Source organism: Myxocyprinus asiaticus, chromosome 14, assembly GCF_019703515.2.
Source record: "Myxocyprinus asiaticus isolate MX2 ecotype Aquarium Trade chromosome 14, UBuf_Myxa_2, whole genome shotgun sequence".
NCBI classification, from domain to species: Eukaryota; Metazoa; Chordata; class Actinopteri; order Cypriniformes; family Catostomidae; genus Myxocyprinus; species Myxocyprinus asiaticus.
In genome coordinates this window covers 44,196,439-44,214,190 of record NC_059357.1, presented here as the reverse complement: position 1 = coordinate 44,214,190, position 17,752 = coordinate 44,196,439, and the positions used below count along the sequence as shown (strand labels likewise).

The following is a 17,752-nucleotide window of genomic DNA, read 5'->3' as shown; positions in this document are numbered from 1 at the left end:
TCTCATGAAAGACGTTAAGTACACACAGTCTTGTACCTTTGTTTGTTTTTTGGGCCGATTTTCAAACACTTTTTTTCTTCAAATCAAAGTTTGTAATTTTGTGATTCACCTCGGAGCTGGATGGTTTGGTTCATGGCTTACAACTCTTTTAATATATAAATTCAATTTTAAAAAAATGTACATTTGATGTAATCCCAATGGAAAAATTGAAAGGGAAAACAAGACAGCTGAACAAGTGGGTGGGCACTGTTGTGCTCTATTCTGCTATGATACGTAACGCCCACTATCCAATCCAATCAACAGCCCTACATTTTCTCTCACATCGATAGGAAGATGAGGTGTTCAAGAATCTTAAACAGAATCAAACATCATTCCAGTATTTTTTAAATTGCATTCCCAACCTAATTATGAAGGGGTCACTCTAGAACACTAACACACAGTGACTTCGCCTGAACATAACCTCATGTTATATGTGGGAGAGCTGTTTTCGTGGTGAGATAATGGTGTTTCTCTCCTTGTGCCCACATCTTCTTCAACTGTTGCAGCCAGAGCACACAAACTCAACTTCACATCAACACCTCCACCCTAATTTACCTCCAAAAACAACACAGCATTTGAACATGAAAACACCCCACAGGGCAAAAATGTCCAAGATGGTTCTCAGAGTTCAGATCAAAAACAAATAACAGCAGGGATGGGAATCTTTAAAGAATATTTCACCCGAAAGTGAAAATTTTTCATCATTTACTCACCCTCATGTTTGAACCCTGTATGACTTGCTTTCTTTTGTGGAAAACGGAAGGAGAATTTTTAAGGATGACCCATTCATCGATTACAATACAATGGCAGTTGATAGTGATTCACTGTAAAACGTTAAAATGAACCTGTGTATTCACAGGAGAACTTGCATTGTTTGCATTGTGAGTCATTGTGAATGAGCTTCTCTCATGCACTCACACAAAGGAGAGCCATGGCGCAAGTCAACATTTTGGGTTGTTTCTCACCAAAATCATGTCTTTAGAGGACTTGAAATATGAAGCACTATTATGGGAGTCACTTTTGACTGCCATTGTATTCAAATCAGCCAATGGGTCAACCCATTCTGAAATTCTGATGACTGAATTTCCATTTTTGTGTGAACTAAATGGAAATAGTTCCTTTAAGGAAATAAATGACAATGTTTTGATTCCAATTCCACTTCACAATTCCGGTTCGTAACCAAGCCCATTAACAATTATTTTAGTACTTTTTAGGAGGCACTGAATAATTAATTCTAATTATATTATATATCTCTTATATTTTGTATAAATATCTTCTAAACAAAATTTTTTTTTTGTTGGTATTATACTGTTTTTCGAGTTTTCTTTTAAGTAGCATTTATTCCACAAAATATTTTTCATATAATACCGTCATATGACCAGCAGTTCACAATTAAACAAATTTATGTCTCATGAACCTTAAATACAACATGACACAGTAATGGTTCTTCATTTATTCTGAGTCGAATATGACTGAAAGTAATGACAGATGTTTATTCAGTAATCGCTGCAACTGATTCAGTAATTTTTGGTATTTTAGACAGATGAGTTTGGGACTTATTTGTGAGTCCTTTTGACCAATTCATAAAACAAGGATCATAAAAATCATTTCACACGATTTGTTCACAAATCACAATATCGCATTGGATTGCTATTGAAACAGCGGCAAACACGCAACCCAACGTGTCAGTGCGAGAGATCCAGTTTGAATCTCTCTCACACCTAGACATGTGACGGTATTCTGTAATACAGTATACCGTGATAATTAACATGTGCGGTTATGTTATCGTGGACACTTCAAATTAACGTGAATAAAGTTGCCACATTTTTCCGATTTTTCTGAAAGCACCTTAGCTTCCATCCACAAATCAAGATTCACAACCAGGGACCAAAATTAACCAAGCACCAAATTTTTTTTTACTTAATTGTTTAAGTAATTCCTTAAATCCTTAAACTAAATAAAACTAGCCAGTGATCATTAACATTTAAACAATATTGGTTATATTGTAAGAACGACAATCGGACCCTCGCTAAAGGGTTTGTGAGCTATTCTCATTAAACATGTACAAATCTTATAAAGTTACAAGGGACTTTATAACTTTAGAATGGACCGTAACAAAATAGAACATAACATAATAGAAGTCGAATTGGAAGTAATCACTGACTTATGATGCTCGCTAATATAAATGACGCAAGCGCTTCAAAGATATTCAGACTACGTCTACATTAATCCGGATATATTGTAAAACTCTCAGTCCACACTGCCATTTTCAAACATTTTCCAAAAGTTTCTCGTCCACACTGAAACGTCTGAAAACACTTGAATCCCCTCACTGGGCATACGAAGAAAAAAAAAAACGTAAGAAGCGTGGCTCTGCATCATTTACATGTACGGTCTGAAACGCAATTGTTCTCGTGTTCCGTTGCCGGACAGCAATTCCATGTAAACTTCCTAACACATTTACAGGGATGTAGTGTGAAGGTTGTACAAAGTAACATTAATCTTTAACAATGCTATCAAAGTGAATAACAAGCACAACAACACTGCTACAACATGGGCCGCCATCTTGAATGTTGTGGGTTGAATGGATCACATGCGTCACATGACAACAAATACGTCATAATTTTCGAAAATCTCCATTTTCCCTGTCCACACTACAATACAAAGACGGCGTTTTCAAATTTATCCAGTTGGGAGAGCGTTTTCGAAAAGCGAAATTTTTGCTGGACAAAAACGCTGTCTCAGTTTGGATGGAAGGCCAAAAAGTAGCGAAATTAATGCATTTTCAAACGGAAACTTATTAGTGTGGACATGGCCTCAAACTGTCTATTAAAGAAAACATCTGTTGCGAGTTACGTGTTTTCTAAAAGCAAATCTCAGTGTAAAATTTATCGTCAGAAGTTTATCTCCAGAACTCCATTTGGAGACACATATGTGGAATATTGCTTGCATTAAGACACCAAAATGACAACATGAAGAACAGTACCACAACGTGTCGTAATGTTTTTGTGTCAAGTGCCGTTTCACATACAAACGGAGACTGACTTATCAAAAGTGACCAGCACTGTTATAAGGACATTTGAATATATTTTTTTGCATTTGAAATAATGCAAAAAAACACAATTTCATGGCCAGTAAGAATTACTTATGAATGTATAATTTATAAATATTTTCTAATATTTATGGAGATTGAGAATGTAAATAGAAAATAATATTTAAAAAAAACAAAAAAAAAACAACATGGTTGAGAAGCATGGCTAAAGGACGAAATTTTGGAAAAGGAGCGAAGGAGATCAACATGTGTTTTAGTGTCTGCTTTCATAGACTTCAGGGTCAAGTGATGCTTACCTTTCCTGTGTTGGTATGTGGTCTCCCCTTCCTGCAGGCTGGCTTCAAGCTCGGCTTGCTCGAGATTCTGCGGGGTGTTGGGGGGTGTGAGCAGGCAGGAAGGGTCAAGGGCCAGGCTCTTGTGGTAACCCAGGTCAGTGTCCCCAGGCAGGCTGTTTTGCAGCTCCAGGCACTTGAGTTTCTGGGTCAGGACGGCCTCACACGAGCTCAGCTTGCTGCGAGACCCCCGAAAATGAGGTGGTGTCACAGACACATGTTGCAGCTTGTTTGTCTCTAAATCCCGGGTGCTGATTGGTTCAGATGCTTCATGAGGGGTGTGGCAGTTGGGTGGTGAGTCTGTAGAAGTGGATATGGACTGTGTCTCTTCAGTCAAGTCACTGCATGAGCCCTGAATGACACAGAAACGTCTTAGTCAATATAATATATATATTTTTAACATAATTTTTGCCATTCACTCTAATAATACTGGAAATATCGGTTATCAGCCATAACAAAAGTAATTATCAGCTTAAATATTGCAAAAAATTTCGATATCTTTCCACCCTCACTTAAAACACAAAAACTAAAGCCATTAACTAACCACTGCAATACATGTCAGTGCATTCACAGTGTCATGTGTGGGCAGTTAACAGCAGTAAAAGGGGTTTACCTGTGAGTGCTGAGCATCAGACGGTGATTGTCTGTCTGTGATGGAGTGAATGAACTCCTGCAGGCGCTGGAGTGGCATGAACAGTCCTGGCTCTGTGATGGGACTGCCTAGCTCCAGATGAAACCTGCTGTTGGGCAGGATGAGAGGAGGATGGCTGTCGAAACTCTCCAGGATGTGAGCTAATACACAAGACATTTATGCTGTCAGCCACAGGAACCAGAATTTTTATCACTGAGTTCAACGAAAAGCATGCAGGATATAATTTGAGATATTTCTTATTTAAGCCACTCCCTGACAGTAAATCACGCACAGATAAGAGTGAATCTCAAATAAATAAATAAATAAGGATAATGTAGTGTGTGTGTGTGTGTGTGGGTGTATGTGAGCTCACAGGTTTGGAGGGATGCCTTGGTGTCTTCTGTAGAAGGGTTCCAGCTGGCAGGACATGAACGGCCCATGTTGTATTCTCTTAACATGTGATGCAGTTGCGCAGGGTTAAGATGAACAAACTCAGCTCTCAGAGATGACCATGAAGCCTGAAAAAACATGCACAGATGGACAGGGTTGATTTGACACTCATTTCAGTACATACATCTATTTTCTGCAATTCAAAACAATGATTTAAACCACTTCTACGATGGGCATGTTTTCAATATCTGAATTAAAATAAATTTTCATCATACAGTTGAAGTCAGAAGTTTACATACACTTAGGTTGAAGTCATTAAAACTAATTTTTTAACCACTCCACAGATTAAATATTAGCAAACTATAGTTTTGGCGAGTCATTGAGGACATCTACTTTGTGCATGACATGAGTAATTTTTCCAACAATTGTTTACAGACAGATTGTTTCACTTTGAATTGACTTTATATACACAGAAGTTATACACACTAAATTATCTGTGCCTTTAAGCAGCTTGGAAAATTCCAGAAAACGATGTCAATTGGCCAATTAGCTTCTGATAGGAGGTGTAGTGAATTGGAGGTGTACCTGTAGATGTATTTTAAGGCCTACCTACAAACTCAGTGCCTCTTTGCTTGACATCATGGGAAAATCAAAAGAAATCAGCCAAGACCTCAGAAAAAAAAAAAATGATGGACCTCCACAAGTCTGGTTCATCCTTGGGAGCAATTTCCAAATTCCTGAAGGTACCACGTTCATCTGTACAAACAATAGTACACAAGTATAAACACCATGGGACCACGCAGCCATCATACCGCTCAGGAAGGAGATGCATTCTGTCTCCTAGAGATGAATGTAGTTTGGTGCGAAAAGTGCAAATCAATCCCAGAACAACAGTAAAGGACCTTGTGAAGATGCTGGAGGAAACATGTAGACAGGTATCTATATCCACAGTAAAACGAGTCCTATATCGACATAACCTGAAAGGCTGCTCAGCAAGGAAGAAACCACTGCTCCAAAACCACCATAAAAAAGCAAGACTACAGTTTGCAAGTGCACATGGGCACAAAGATCTTACTTTTTGTAGAAATGCCCTCTGGTCTAATGAAGCAAAAATTTTACTGTTTGGCCATAATGACCATTGTTATGTTTGGAGGAAAAAGGGTGAGGCTTGCAAGCTGAAGAACATCATACCAACCGTGAAGCATGGGGGTGGCAGCATCATGTTGTGGGGGTGCTTTGCTGCATGAGGGACTGGTGCACTTCACAAAATAGATGGCATCATGAGGAAGCAAACTGATATGGATATACTGAAGCAACATCTTAAGACATCAGCCAGAAAGTTAAAGCTCGGTTGCAAATGGGTCTTCCAAATAGACAATGACCCCGAGCATACCTCCAAAGTTGTGGCAAAATGGCTTAAGGACAACAAAGTCAAGGTATTGGAGTGGCCATCACAAAGCCCTGACCTCAAAATTTGTGGACCGAACTATAAAAGCATGTGCGAGCAAGGAGGACTACAAACCTGACTCAGTTATACCAGTTCTGTCTGGAGGAATGGGCCAAAATTCCAGCAACTTATTGTGTGAAGCTTGTGGAAGGCTACCCAAAATGTTTGACCCAAGTTAAACAAATTAAAGGCAATGCTCTCAAATACTAACAAAGTGTATGTAAACTTCTGACCCACTGGGAATGTGATGAAAGAAATAATTCTCTCTACTATTATTCTGACATTTCACATTCTTAAAATAGTGATCCTAACTGACCTAAAACAGGGAATGTTTTCTACGATTATGTGTCAGGAACTGTGAAAAACTGAGTTTAAATGTATTTGGCTGAAGTGTATGTAAACTTCTGACTTCAACTGTATTTGTGAGGCTTGAAGTAAAAAATATTAAGTTGGTGTAACTTTCCAGAGATAAATTGGTCTCATTAAAGGCAGACAAACTTGAAGAACAAAACACAAAGCAAAGTGAAGCAAAATAAAACAAAACAAAGCAAAACAAAACACGAAACACGAAGCACAAAACAAAACACGAAATGGAACACAAAACAAAATGGAACGTGACATGAAATGAAACACGAAACATAAAACGAAACACTAAATGAAACACAAAACAAAACACAACACAAAACACAAAACAATAACAAAACAAAAAACACAACACGACAGGTTCGTGTACTTTTGCGTCCATTCCTTTTTAAATGCAAAAATTACAAACAAAACATGTGGTTTCTTCTTTATTGGTTTTAACACTGATGAATAGAATAAGCAGATAAAACTCATTTTCTGTTGACTATTTCATTTTCTATTTAGAAAGGAATAAAGAGAAAGGGGGAAAGGGCAATTGTTTTATATTTTATTCATTGTTTAAAAAAGTTGTTTACGGTTTGATTCGCACTGAAACGCCCCTTTCATTTGATAAGTCAACCTGCTCCGTCCTCTGTACTGCATTGATCCTATCAGCCAGAATTATAGTTGGGACCACTCTGTAAATTTATCTCAATTTTAATGAAATATTGTCCCGAACCACCACTCACTGTAAACTGTGCATGTCATATGTAGTACAAACTTGTTGCTGGGCACATAATTGGTGCTGTTGCGATGTTTTACCTCTAATGGACGATGTGCAAGAGATCGCAAGCCACATCACTAGGCTCTATTGGTTAAGCACTGGTTTAAAAGAAACCAGAGCTGAACTCATTTTTAATTCTCAATGAATTTTTGGTCTAATCTTTAATGCATATGTTACCAGGGTTAGGAGCAACCTTAGTATTTATTTATTAATTTGTGTATACGATTAGTTTATATTGCTTGATTTATATAGTTTATAATTAAAAAAAAAAAAAAAATCCTATCTAGGGACCTGAGATTCAAATTACCATGTGCTATAATCTCTATGTACAATGCATCTTTTTTTGTACTAACCCTATACAAATAAGCCAATAAATTAAGTATGCTGACTGACTGATTTTTGGATTTAAAAAGGAAAAAGAAATGGACACAAAAGTACACGGACCACAACACAACAACCAAAACACAACAGAAACAAAAGGAAATTTAGCTAAACAAAACAAACCAGAAAAAAACAAAAAAACAATAAAAAAAATTTGTTATTTTTTACTTATAAAAAAACAAAAATAATAAAAAGATTACGTTCCTGCTACATTACATTAGCACATGCACTATAAACATGATTTTTAAGAGATTTCTCTTGGAAATCCTTATTTGTCATTCACCCATAGAAGAAAAAAATCTGTAAGGAACTGGGTTGTGAAAGGGTAAAAACATAAGTAGATCTATGTAGGTATACACAGTCAACATAACTCACATACTGTATCTCTCTGACAACACATGCTTTGCATTGTCATTCAAACATTAAGGAAACTGGTGGAGGTGAACAGAAATACTCTCGTTCTATTCCTGAACAAACAAAACATCTTTAAAGACACTTAAACAAAGGGCAGCTTGTCACCCCACATTTTGCATTTATTTTCTCATTCTGCTTTACTGACACTTTATGTATATACTGTACACTGATCAGCTACAACATTAAAACCACCTGCCTAATATTGTGTAGGTCCCCCTTGTGCCACCAAAACAGCTCTGACCCGTTGAGGCATGGACTCCACAAGACCTCTGAAGGTGTCCTGTGGTATCTGGCACCAAGACGTTAGCAGCAGATCCTTCAAGTCTCGTAACTTACAACGTGGGGCCTCCATGGCTCGGACTTATTGGTCCAGCACATCCCATAGATGCTCAATCGGATTGAGATCTGGGGAATTTGGAGGCCAAGTCAACACCTTGAACTCTTTGTCATGTTCCTCAAACCATTCCTGAACAATTTTTGCAGTGTGGCAGGGCACATTATCCTGCTGAAAGAGACCACTGCCATCAGGGAATACCCTTGTCATGAAGGGGTGTACGTTTTCTGCAACAATCTTTAGGTAGGTGGTACATGTCAAATTAACATCCACATGAATGCCAGGACCCAAGGTTTCCCAGCAGAACATTGCCCAAAGCATCACACTGCCTCTGCCGGCCTGCCTTCTTCCCATAGTGCATCCTGCTGCCATCTCTTCCCCAGGTAAACGATGCACTCGCACCTGTCCGTCAACATGATCAAAGAGAAAATGTGATTCATCAGACCAGGCTACCTTCTTCCATTACATGGTCCAGTTCTGACGCTCATGTGCCTATTGTAGGCACTTTCAGCCCTGGACAGGGGTCAGCATGGGCACTCTGACCAGTCTGCTGTTACGCAGCCCCATACACAGCAAGCTGCGATGCACTGTGTGTTCTGACACCTTTCTATCATGGCATTAAGTTTTTCAGCAATTTGTGCTACAGTAGCTCTTCTGTGGGATCAGACCAGACGGGCTAGCCTTCGCTCCCCACGTGCATCAGTGAGCCTTGGGCGCCCATGACCCTGTTGCCAGTTCACTGGTTGTCCTTCCTTGGACAACTTTTGGTAGGTACTAACCACTGCATACCGGGAACACCCACAAGACCTGCTGGTTTGGAAATGCTGTGACCCAGTTGTCTAGCCATCACAATTTGGCCCTTGTCAAAGTCGCTCAGATCCTTACGCTTGCCCATTTTTCCTGCTTCCAACACATGAAATTCAAGAAGTGACTGTTCACTTGCTGCCTAATATATCCCACCCCTTAACAGGTGCCATTGTAATGAGATAATCAATGTTATTCACTTCACCTGTCAGTGGATTTAATGTTGTGGCTGATCAGTGTAGTCAGTGTTAAAAGACAGAGAGAAGTGTTTTCCACAGCGCTGCCACTTCCATCTAGACAAAATAACTTCAGGACTAATCTGTAATTAAGTCTCTTCTCACACAATTATTTAGGAAACAGTGGCTGGGAATGAACATTGTATAAACTCAAAAGCACCACAGACTCCTGCTGAATCTGGTATGATAAATCAATGAGGCAAATCCTTTATGTTACAGCTAAGTTACACAGGTTCCCTTCCATTTGTTTTAATCTGAATCAAGATGGGATTGGGAATCGCAAAAAAAACAAAACTCAAAAGTAAAACACCTGAAACCGTTATGGTAATACAAATTTGGGGTGAACATGCTTAGCTGTCATGAAAATAATGTCACAATGCAAAAAAAAATGAAAAATAAAATAGGCTTCTTTTTCTCGAAGCAATGTACAATTTCTAACTTTTTTCTTTGGGGTTTGGGGTGAAAAATGACCTGGACATGTTTTTTGTTTGTGAGATTCACCCTTAAACAGTGAAATGCCACTTTCATGTTTGAGAGAAGCCTTGTAAAGCTATGACGTATGCGTGGTGTGTATGAGTCTGGGAGGGGTCGTGATTTTTGCTAATGAAGTCAAAACACAGGCGTGTTGTTTTTTCTTTCATGCGTATCAGGAACATGTTTATGAGTAACAAATTTTTTCCAACCGAACGTGCCAAACATTTTTTCCTCATCTTTCAAAACCCGGGCCTGGTATAAGGTGCCTCTTCTGAAAAAAAGATGTTTCTCAGTGGATTTGCAGTTCAGTCTTGTGATGAAGATGTCACCGTTGCAACTTTGTGCCTGCATCATGAAAATGTCCTTGTAATACCGTCTGTTCTCACCTCAGTTTGGAGTATCCTGTCCGAATTTATTGTGTGTGTATAACCACAATATGTTTAATTATACTTGTAACTAAACTAATATATTTATATTACACTATCATTTCAATATTTTAGATCCCCTAACCCCACCCCACACCTAATCTTAACCACTTATTAACAATATAAAACATGTAACAGGCAGGTAAATTTAGTCACAATAATTTTAGTTACAGTGCATCCGGAAAGTATTCACAGCGCTTCACTTTTTCCACATTTTGTTATGTTACAGCCTTATTCCAAAATGGATTAAATTCATTATTTTCCTCAAAATTCTACAAACAATACCCCATAATGACAACATGAAAGAAGTTTGTTTGAAATCTTTGCAAATTTATTAAAAAAAAAAAAAAAAAAAAAAAAAATCACATGTTCATAAGTATTCACAGCCTTTGCCATGACACACAAAATTGAGCTCAGGTGCATCCTGTTTCCACTGATCATCCTTGAGATGTTTCTACAACTTGATTGGAGTCCACCTGTGGTAAATTAAGTTGATTGGACATGATTTGGAAAGGCACACACCTGTCTATATAAGGTCCCACAGTTAACAGTGCATGTCAGAGCACAAACTAAGCCATGAAGTCCAAGGAATTGTCTGTAGACCTCCGAGACAGGATTGTATCGAGGCACAGATCTGGGGAAGGGTACAGAAACATTTCTGCAGCATTGAAGGTCCCAATGAGCACAGTGGCCTCCATCATCCGTAAATGGAAGAAGTTTGGAACCACCAGGACTCTTCCTAGAGCTGGCCGCCCGGCCAAACTGAGCGATCGGGGAAGAAGGGCCTTAGTTAGGGAGGTGACCAAGAACCCGATGGTCACTCTGACAGAGCTCCAGCATTTCTTTGTGGAGAGAGGAGAACCTTCCAGAAGAACAACCATCTCTGCAGCACTCCACCAATCAGGCCTGTATGGTAGAGTGGCCAGACGGAAGCCACTCCTCAGTAAAAGGCACATGACAGCCCGCCTGGAGTTTGCCAAAAGGCACCTGAAGGACTCTCAGACCATGAGAAACAAAGATTGAACTCTTTGGCCTGAATGGCAAGCGTCATGTCTGGAGGAAACCAGGCACCGCTCATCACCTGGCCAATAGCATCCCTACAGTGAAGTATGGTGGCGGCAGCATTATGCTGTGGGGATGTTTTTCAGCAGCAGGAACTGGGAGACTAATCAGGATCGAGGGAAAAATGAATGCAGCAATGTACAGAGTCATCCTTGATGAAAATCTGCTCCAGAGTGCTCTGGACCTCAGACTGGGGCGAAGGTTCATCTTCCAACAGGACAACGACCCTAAGCACACAGCCAAGATAACAAAGGAGTGGCTCCGGGACAACTCTGTGAATGTCCTTGAGTGGCCCAGCCAGAGCCCAGACTTGAATCCGATTGAACATCTCTGGAGAGATCTGAAAATGGCTGTGCACCGACGCTCCCCATCCAACCTGATGGAGCTTGAGAGGTCCTGCAAAGAAGAATGGGAGAAACTGCCCAAAAATAGGTGTGCCACGCTTGTAGCATCATACTCAAAGACTTGAGGCTGTAATTGGTGCCAAAGGTGCTTCAACAAAGTATTGAGCAAAGGCTGTGAATACTTATGTACATGTGATTTTTTTTCGTTTTTTATTTTTAATAAATTTGCAAAGATTTCAAACAAACTTCTTTCACATTGTCATTATGGGGTATTGTTTGTAGAATTTTGAGGAAAATAATGAATTTAATCCATTTTGGAATAAGGCTGTAACATAACAAAATGTGGAAAAAGTGAAGCGCTGTGAATACTTTCCAGATGCTCTGTATTTTAATGTATTTAAAGTGTTTACAAGATATTGTCTGCCAAGTGTAAAATGAAAGTAAAATGGTCTTAGATGTCTATCAGTACATTCAAAGGGAAACTCTTTAAGGCATACTTGATTTGGGTTTGCAGTTCACAATAAGGATGAAGGACATTAATTATACAACAAGGGGATGCAACATGAAGGAAAAATAAATGACAGTTTATCCAAAATCAATAGTCAAGTAAATAATATGGGGTTTTCTAATAGCTTTTGTAGTCTATAATATTGTTTGAAGAAAAGATAAAAGTTGTAAATCCATTATAAACAGTTTAGGACTGGGCATCTTGCTTTATGAATGTGATTTCCCCCATCATATAAATACATTTTAAAGCTATAACTAACACTTTATTCACAGATTCAATGTTATGGAATAGAACCATCATTCTAGAAATTTTCACAAAGTTATAAATTGCAAGAAATAAAGATGCTAAACTTTTAGACCAGAAACACTTTGTGTAACTGCCAAGGACAAAAATAAAACCTAACTAACCGCTTGTATTTAAGGAAGGTTGACAGTATGAAATTATTTCTGCTTCCTGAAAGACTCAGATCCGAAAAGACCCATTCGTGAGGTGAACTAATCATTTCGGTTTTTTTTAGAGATTCTATGTGGCTGTCCAGTGTCAAATGAACAAAACACCAACATGGATTTTGTGCATGCGTGGCCATGACAAAATGAATGAATCACTCTCTGAGACTACTCGTTCGTCCGAGTCATATACAAGATTAGTTTAAAATGAACAAATTGTTCCTGAATGACCCATCACTACTGTCTAGACCAGACGCAATGGTGGGACCAAAGCAAATCACTTCCATTATAATCAATGATGCTGTCTACACTGGACGCGTAAGTCGCGTTGTGCCACACCAACAGTAAACGTCCATTTTGCACTGCACGTGCTGGGGCTACTCCTGCCAACAAAAAAAACTAAAAAAATAGTGTAGAATGTTCGTTTCAATGTGTCCAGTTTAGACAGCTTCAAGCCGTTGCAGCATGACGTGACACCGCTCATATCCGGTGTAGACAGGAGCTGTTTCTCAATGTGCATTCTTTTGTGTTCTTACGTTCTCGTGGACTCGTTTGACGTCATCATCCACTGCCGAAGTTCAATTCCAATACTCAAGAACGCAAGTACTGAGAATGCATAATATTACCCGGATGTGTTCTTGATCATGCCAAATATCGAGGATGCATTGGATGGTGACTTGTGGGCAAGAACCCGGTACTACGGTGGCAGACAAAGGACATTTATCATTGTGTTTTCCCTCAAGAGTTTCCTGCTGTAAGCTCTCAAAAGTCTGACAGCTCTTCAGAGTCCTTATACTCTGTCAACATTTGTTGTTTTGTTAGGCATCGTTTTAATATAGTAATAAATAATAATCCTTCAACATTTCATACTAGTCCTGTGAAACCGCACTGGTGTGATGATAATAATGCTGTCACTGGTGTGTAATAATTCCAGTAGTTCTCTCACTGGTTTTAAATGTGATGTGACTGTAAATTACACAACAGGAAGATCACAGCACATTTGTTCTACGTCCTCCTATCCTACCAATGTGATGCAAATTCCGACATCAGCACTGTCTGCGCAGACTGTGTGGTCCAGATTTTATCGACACGCAGATAAGTCCTTGTCTGTGCGCATTGTCGCTGTATTCACCAGCTGTTGGCTGTACCAAAAGAGTATCGCACGCGTTCATATTTACTTGAGGCGAAAAAAGTTTATTTTGAAAGGCAACGTGGTCAACCAGGTGCGATCTGATTTGGAACGCGGAAGTATACTCGAGCCTGGAAAGTGTGTTGCTCAGATAATTTGGTCTTGTTAGAAATTATGAAGACATTTTTGCAATCTCACTGAAATCAGATTTTGAAGTCTTTGCAAATCTAAGCACAGTCGGAGACATTTTTGAGATCTCTACTGAAACTCTAAAGGAGACACATGTGAAATTACTGGGGTGTTTTCTCCAGACAAACGTTTGAGAGGCATCAGACATAAGCAAAAGTCTCCATTTGCTTGATCTAATTGCTGTCTGGGAGAAACAACTGAGATATTATTCTTTCCTATTGTGTCACTTGTTGTGCCAACATACTGGGATAAAGAGTAAACAGCTGTCCCAGAATAGACACATGGAAAAACCAAAGTGCAACATGTGCAGCTATGTGCAGAAATGGTTGCTTTAAAAACCACAAGCACTGACCTCATGCCACGGGTGGAACCCTAACAACCAGTCTCCTAGCAATTCTGGCATGCAACTATTGTTTGACGGGATAAAGGAAGTTAACATTTACTCTAATTACATACTAGAATATACTGAGAGAAAGAGGCTCAATCTGTTTTGTCTTGACAAGAAGTGCTACTGTATGTGATGATATTATACAGTAAGTAATTATTTACAGGTTAGATACCATGCTATACATGTCATGCAGTAGCCCTGTATGACAAATATCTAACTGTCATTGCATTAAATACAAAATATCTTATCAAGTGGCATCTGCAAACAAATGCTGCTAGTGCTTTTCTCAGAACTAACCTGACCGTGATGGTGCACGGCTGGCGCTGAGTCAACTAATCAGCGGGAGAGAGATAAAGGAGAGCCGGAGATGCCAGTTCGGGAGAGAGAGAGGCACGGCTGCCGTGTGTGTGCGTCTATGTTGTTTTAAGTTGAGTTTATGTCATGAAAGTTTACGTTGACTGCTCTGCCGGTTCCCGCCTCCTCCTTGCCCATCCCTTACCCGTTACACACACATTTGTTGCAATTAAGCAACTGGTGTCAAGGTGATTTGTAGTGGGTGTATGAAGTCAGTTCTCCAGAAAACTGTTTAGTTTGAAAAGTGAAAAACACTGAGTTTTTTAGCATTTATTTTTTGTTTTTATTTAAATTAACAAAGGGCAAGTCAAAATTATATTTTGTGGTAATACACATTATGCCACAAATGCTGTTCATTGAGCTTAACTTGTGTTGAACCCGGATATTCCTTAGTGTCCAAACACTTTTTGGGGCCAATGAATGCTGAATCTGTTTATCCCTATAAAGATCCCATGTGAAACCTGTATGGCAGTTGATAGTGACTCACTTTAAAGCTTAAAAAAAAAAGAGGCAAAAGTATCATAAAAGCAGTTCATGCAGCTTGTGTATCGTCTGAAGGCAATGGGTTTTGGTGAGAAACAACCCGGAAAATGTTGTAATTTTTCAGTGAAATCTTGACGTCCATTGCACATTAATGAGTGTATGAGTTCACAGTGATGAACACATGAGCCACTGTGCACAAGCTTCTCTTAAAGAGTTTTCAAAAGAAATATTTTCCAGTAACGAGCACCATCTTCCATTATTGAGAAGTGCAGCATGACGAAACACTACATTACTGTTTTGTACACACATCTTTACAACCGAGCGAACTGAAAAAATAAACATTCTCACCCAAATTATCCATTATCCTCAAATTCTTTACATCCTACTTTATATATTTTCTTTATTTAAATAGTTTTCTTTAAATGGAAGCTTGTAGAAAAATACATTTTATTGTCAACTAGTTTGGCAAGTTTGCCACGTTGTTGCACATTTAACAAATAAAACTTCCCGGGTTGCGGCACCAGTGTAACACGGTTAAAGGGAAAGGAGGCGGCGAGAACCGGCTTAACAACATAAATAATCATTTAATGATTAACTTAAACAAAAAGACAAACACATGCTGGGCAGCTGCCCGTTACTCTCTCTCTCTCTCTCTGGAACTGCCGCCTCCGGTCGCCTTAATCCCTCTCGAGGGCTTGATTTGCCTGATTAGGGGCCAGGTGTGCAGCATCACTACCCCGGCCCCGCCCTCCTCCCTGCCACAGTACTGTAAGCTATATTTCATGGAAAAGTATGCAAAAAATTTTCCCACTCCTTTAAAGATATTAACGAAATAAAGTGTCCTGAGATATCTCACTGGTCTCTGTGACAGCTGTAGACTTTGTAAACAGCAAACAAAAATGTGTCCACGAACATTGATGCTTTTCACCTGTCAATCATTTTGCTCGTTCTCATTTGAAGCAGATCATTGAGGCTATGATTCATAATGTTTGTCAGTTGACGGCGCTATTGTGCCACTGTTGAATTTGACAGCCACAGGAACAAACAATGCTGCTCTTTTGCTCAGTTTTGGTCTCAAAATAATTTTTGTAGGGCGGGGATTTGGAATGAGGGGGCGTGGCTAATTCAATGGCTCAGTCACGTGAAAGCTTCAGAACGCTAAAATCGCTTAGAGCACCTTTAAACAAGGACACATTTACCTTCACACTGGGAAATTCTGCAGGCGAAATACAGTCATTTCAATGGGAATCCACGCGATCGTGAATTTCGCGCAATGGACTTTGAAATCCACTAAACTTTGCACACACCAGTTCTGACTCAGGTTGCTATGACTTTTCAAACTGGTCAGGATTACGGTTTTTGCACAGCAGGCAATAAAATATCCCCCAAAATCCCATAGGTTTATAGGCAGAGACTATTTAGCAGAGACAGGTCACTTCTATTTAAATGAATGGGAGAAATTGGAAGCTCTAGCACCCAACGGTCAACGGATGTAGAAAGGAAGTCCCACCTTACAGGAAAAAAGCCAATCATCTTTTAGATACAGACATCAGCTGTCAATCAACTCACTAACGTGCATGCGCATTAGCTATTCAAGCTGGGAAAATTGCGTGTTTTAGCGAAATATGAGGTAAAGAAGCACAATTTATGACACCAGTTTTTTTCAGATTTTATCTCTAATTTAAAATATATTCTTTAATTGTAATCTTGACCAACCGTTTTTGAGATTTCGGTGTTCCCCCATTCAAGTAGAAAGGAGCTGCACTGGCATGACTGGAAATAGCCTCCCGAGAGCATTCCAAAGATGGCCAACGGTGAACTTACTTGCTAGAAAGACTTTCTATCTATCTGTCTGTCTGTCACCTTCAAACTTACTTTTTTTTGTTAACATCATAGGTTGTCTTGAAAAACTTTACATACACTATATTGCCAAAAGTATTCGCTCACTCATCCAAATAATTGAATTCAGGTGTTCCAATCACTTCCATGGCCACAGATGTATAAAATGAAGCACCTAGGCATGCAGACTGCTTCTACAAACATTTGTGAAAGAATGGGCCGCTCTCAGGAGCTCAGTCAATTCCAGCGTGGTACTGTGATAGGATGCCACCTGTGCAACAAGTCCAGTCGTGAAATTTCCTCGCTACTAAATATTCCACAGTCAACTGTCAGTGGTATTATAACAAAGTGGAAGCGACTGGGAATGACAGCAACTCAGCCACGAAGTGGTAGGCCACGTAAAATGACAGAGCGGGGTCAGCGGATGCTGAGGCGCATAGTGTGCAGAGGTCGCCAACTTTCTGCAGAGTCAATTGCTACAGACCTCCAAAGTTCATGTGGCCTTCAGATTAGCTCAAGAACAGTGCGTAGAGAGCTTCATGGAATGGGTTTCCATGGCCGAGCAGCTGCATCCAAGCTATACATCACCAAGTGCAATGCAAAGCGTCGGATGCAGTGGTGTAAAGCACGCCGCCACTGGACTCTAGAGCAGTGGAGACGCGTTCTCTGGAGTGATGAATCACGCTTCTCCATCTGGCAAATCTGATGGATGAGTCTGGGTTTGGCGGTTGCCAGGAGAACGGTACTTGTCTCACTGCATTGTGCCAACTGTGAAGTTTGGTGGAGGGGGGATTATGGTGTGGGGTTGTTTTTCAGGAGCTGGGCTTGGCCCCTTAGTTCCAGTGAAAGGAACTCTGAATGCTTCAGCATACTAAGAGATTTTGGACAATTCCATGCTCCCAACTTTGTGGGAACAGTTTGGGGA

General features: G+C 39.7%; 1 protein-coding gene across 2 annotated transcripts in view; it reads right to left on the bottom strand.

Annotated features, from left to right (window-relative positions):
- Nucleotides 1-17,752, bottom strand: part of LOC127452297 (ras-associating and dilute domain-containing protein-like) — an 86,844-nt gene that overhangs the window by 26,564 nt on the left and 42,528 nt on the right. For both annotated transcript variants that reach the window (XM_051717677.1, XM_051717678.1), the window contains exons 11-13: nucleotides 4,428-4,572; nucleotides 4,037-4,215; nucleotides 3,388-3,775 (exon numbers count right to left, since the gene is read on the bottom strand). In XM_051717677.1, coding sequence (XP_051573637.1) covers nucleotides 3,388-3,775; nucleotides 4,037-4,215; nucleotides 4,428-4,572 — 712 coding nt within the window. The remainder of the gene's footprint in view (nucleotides 1-3,387; nucleotides 3,776-4,036; nucleotides 4,216-4,427; nucleotides 4,573-17,752) is intronic.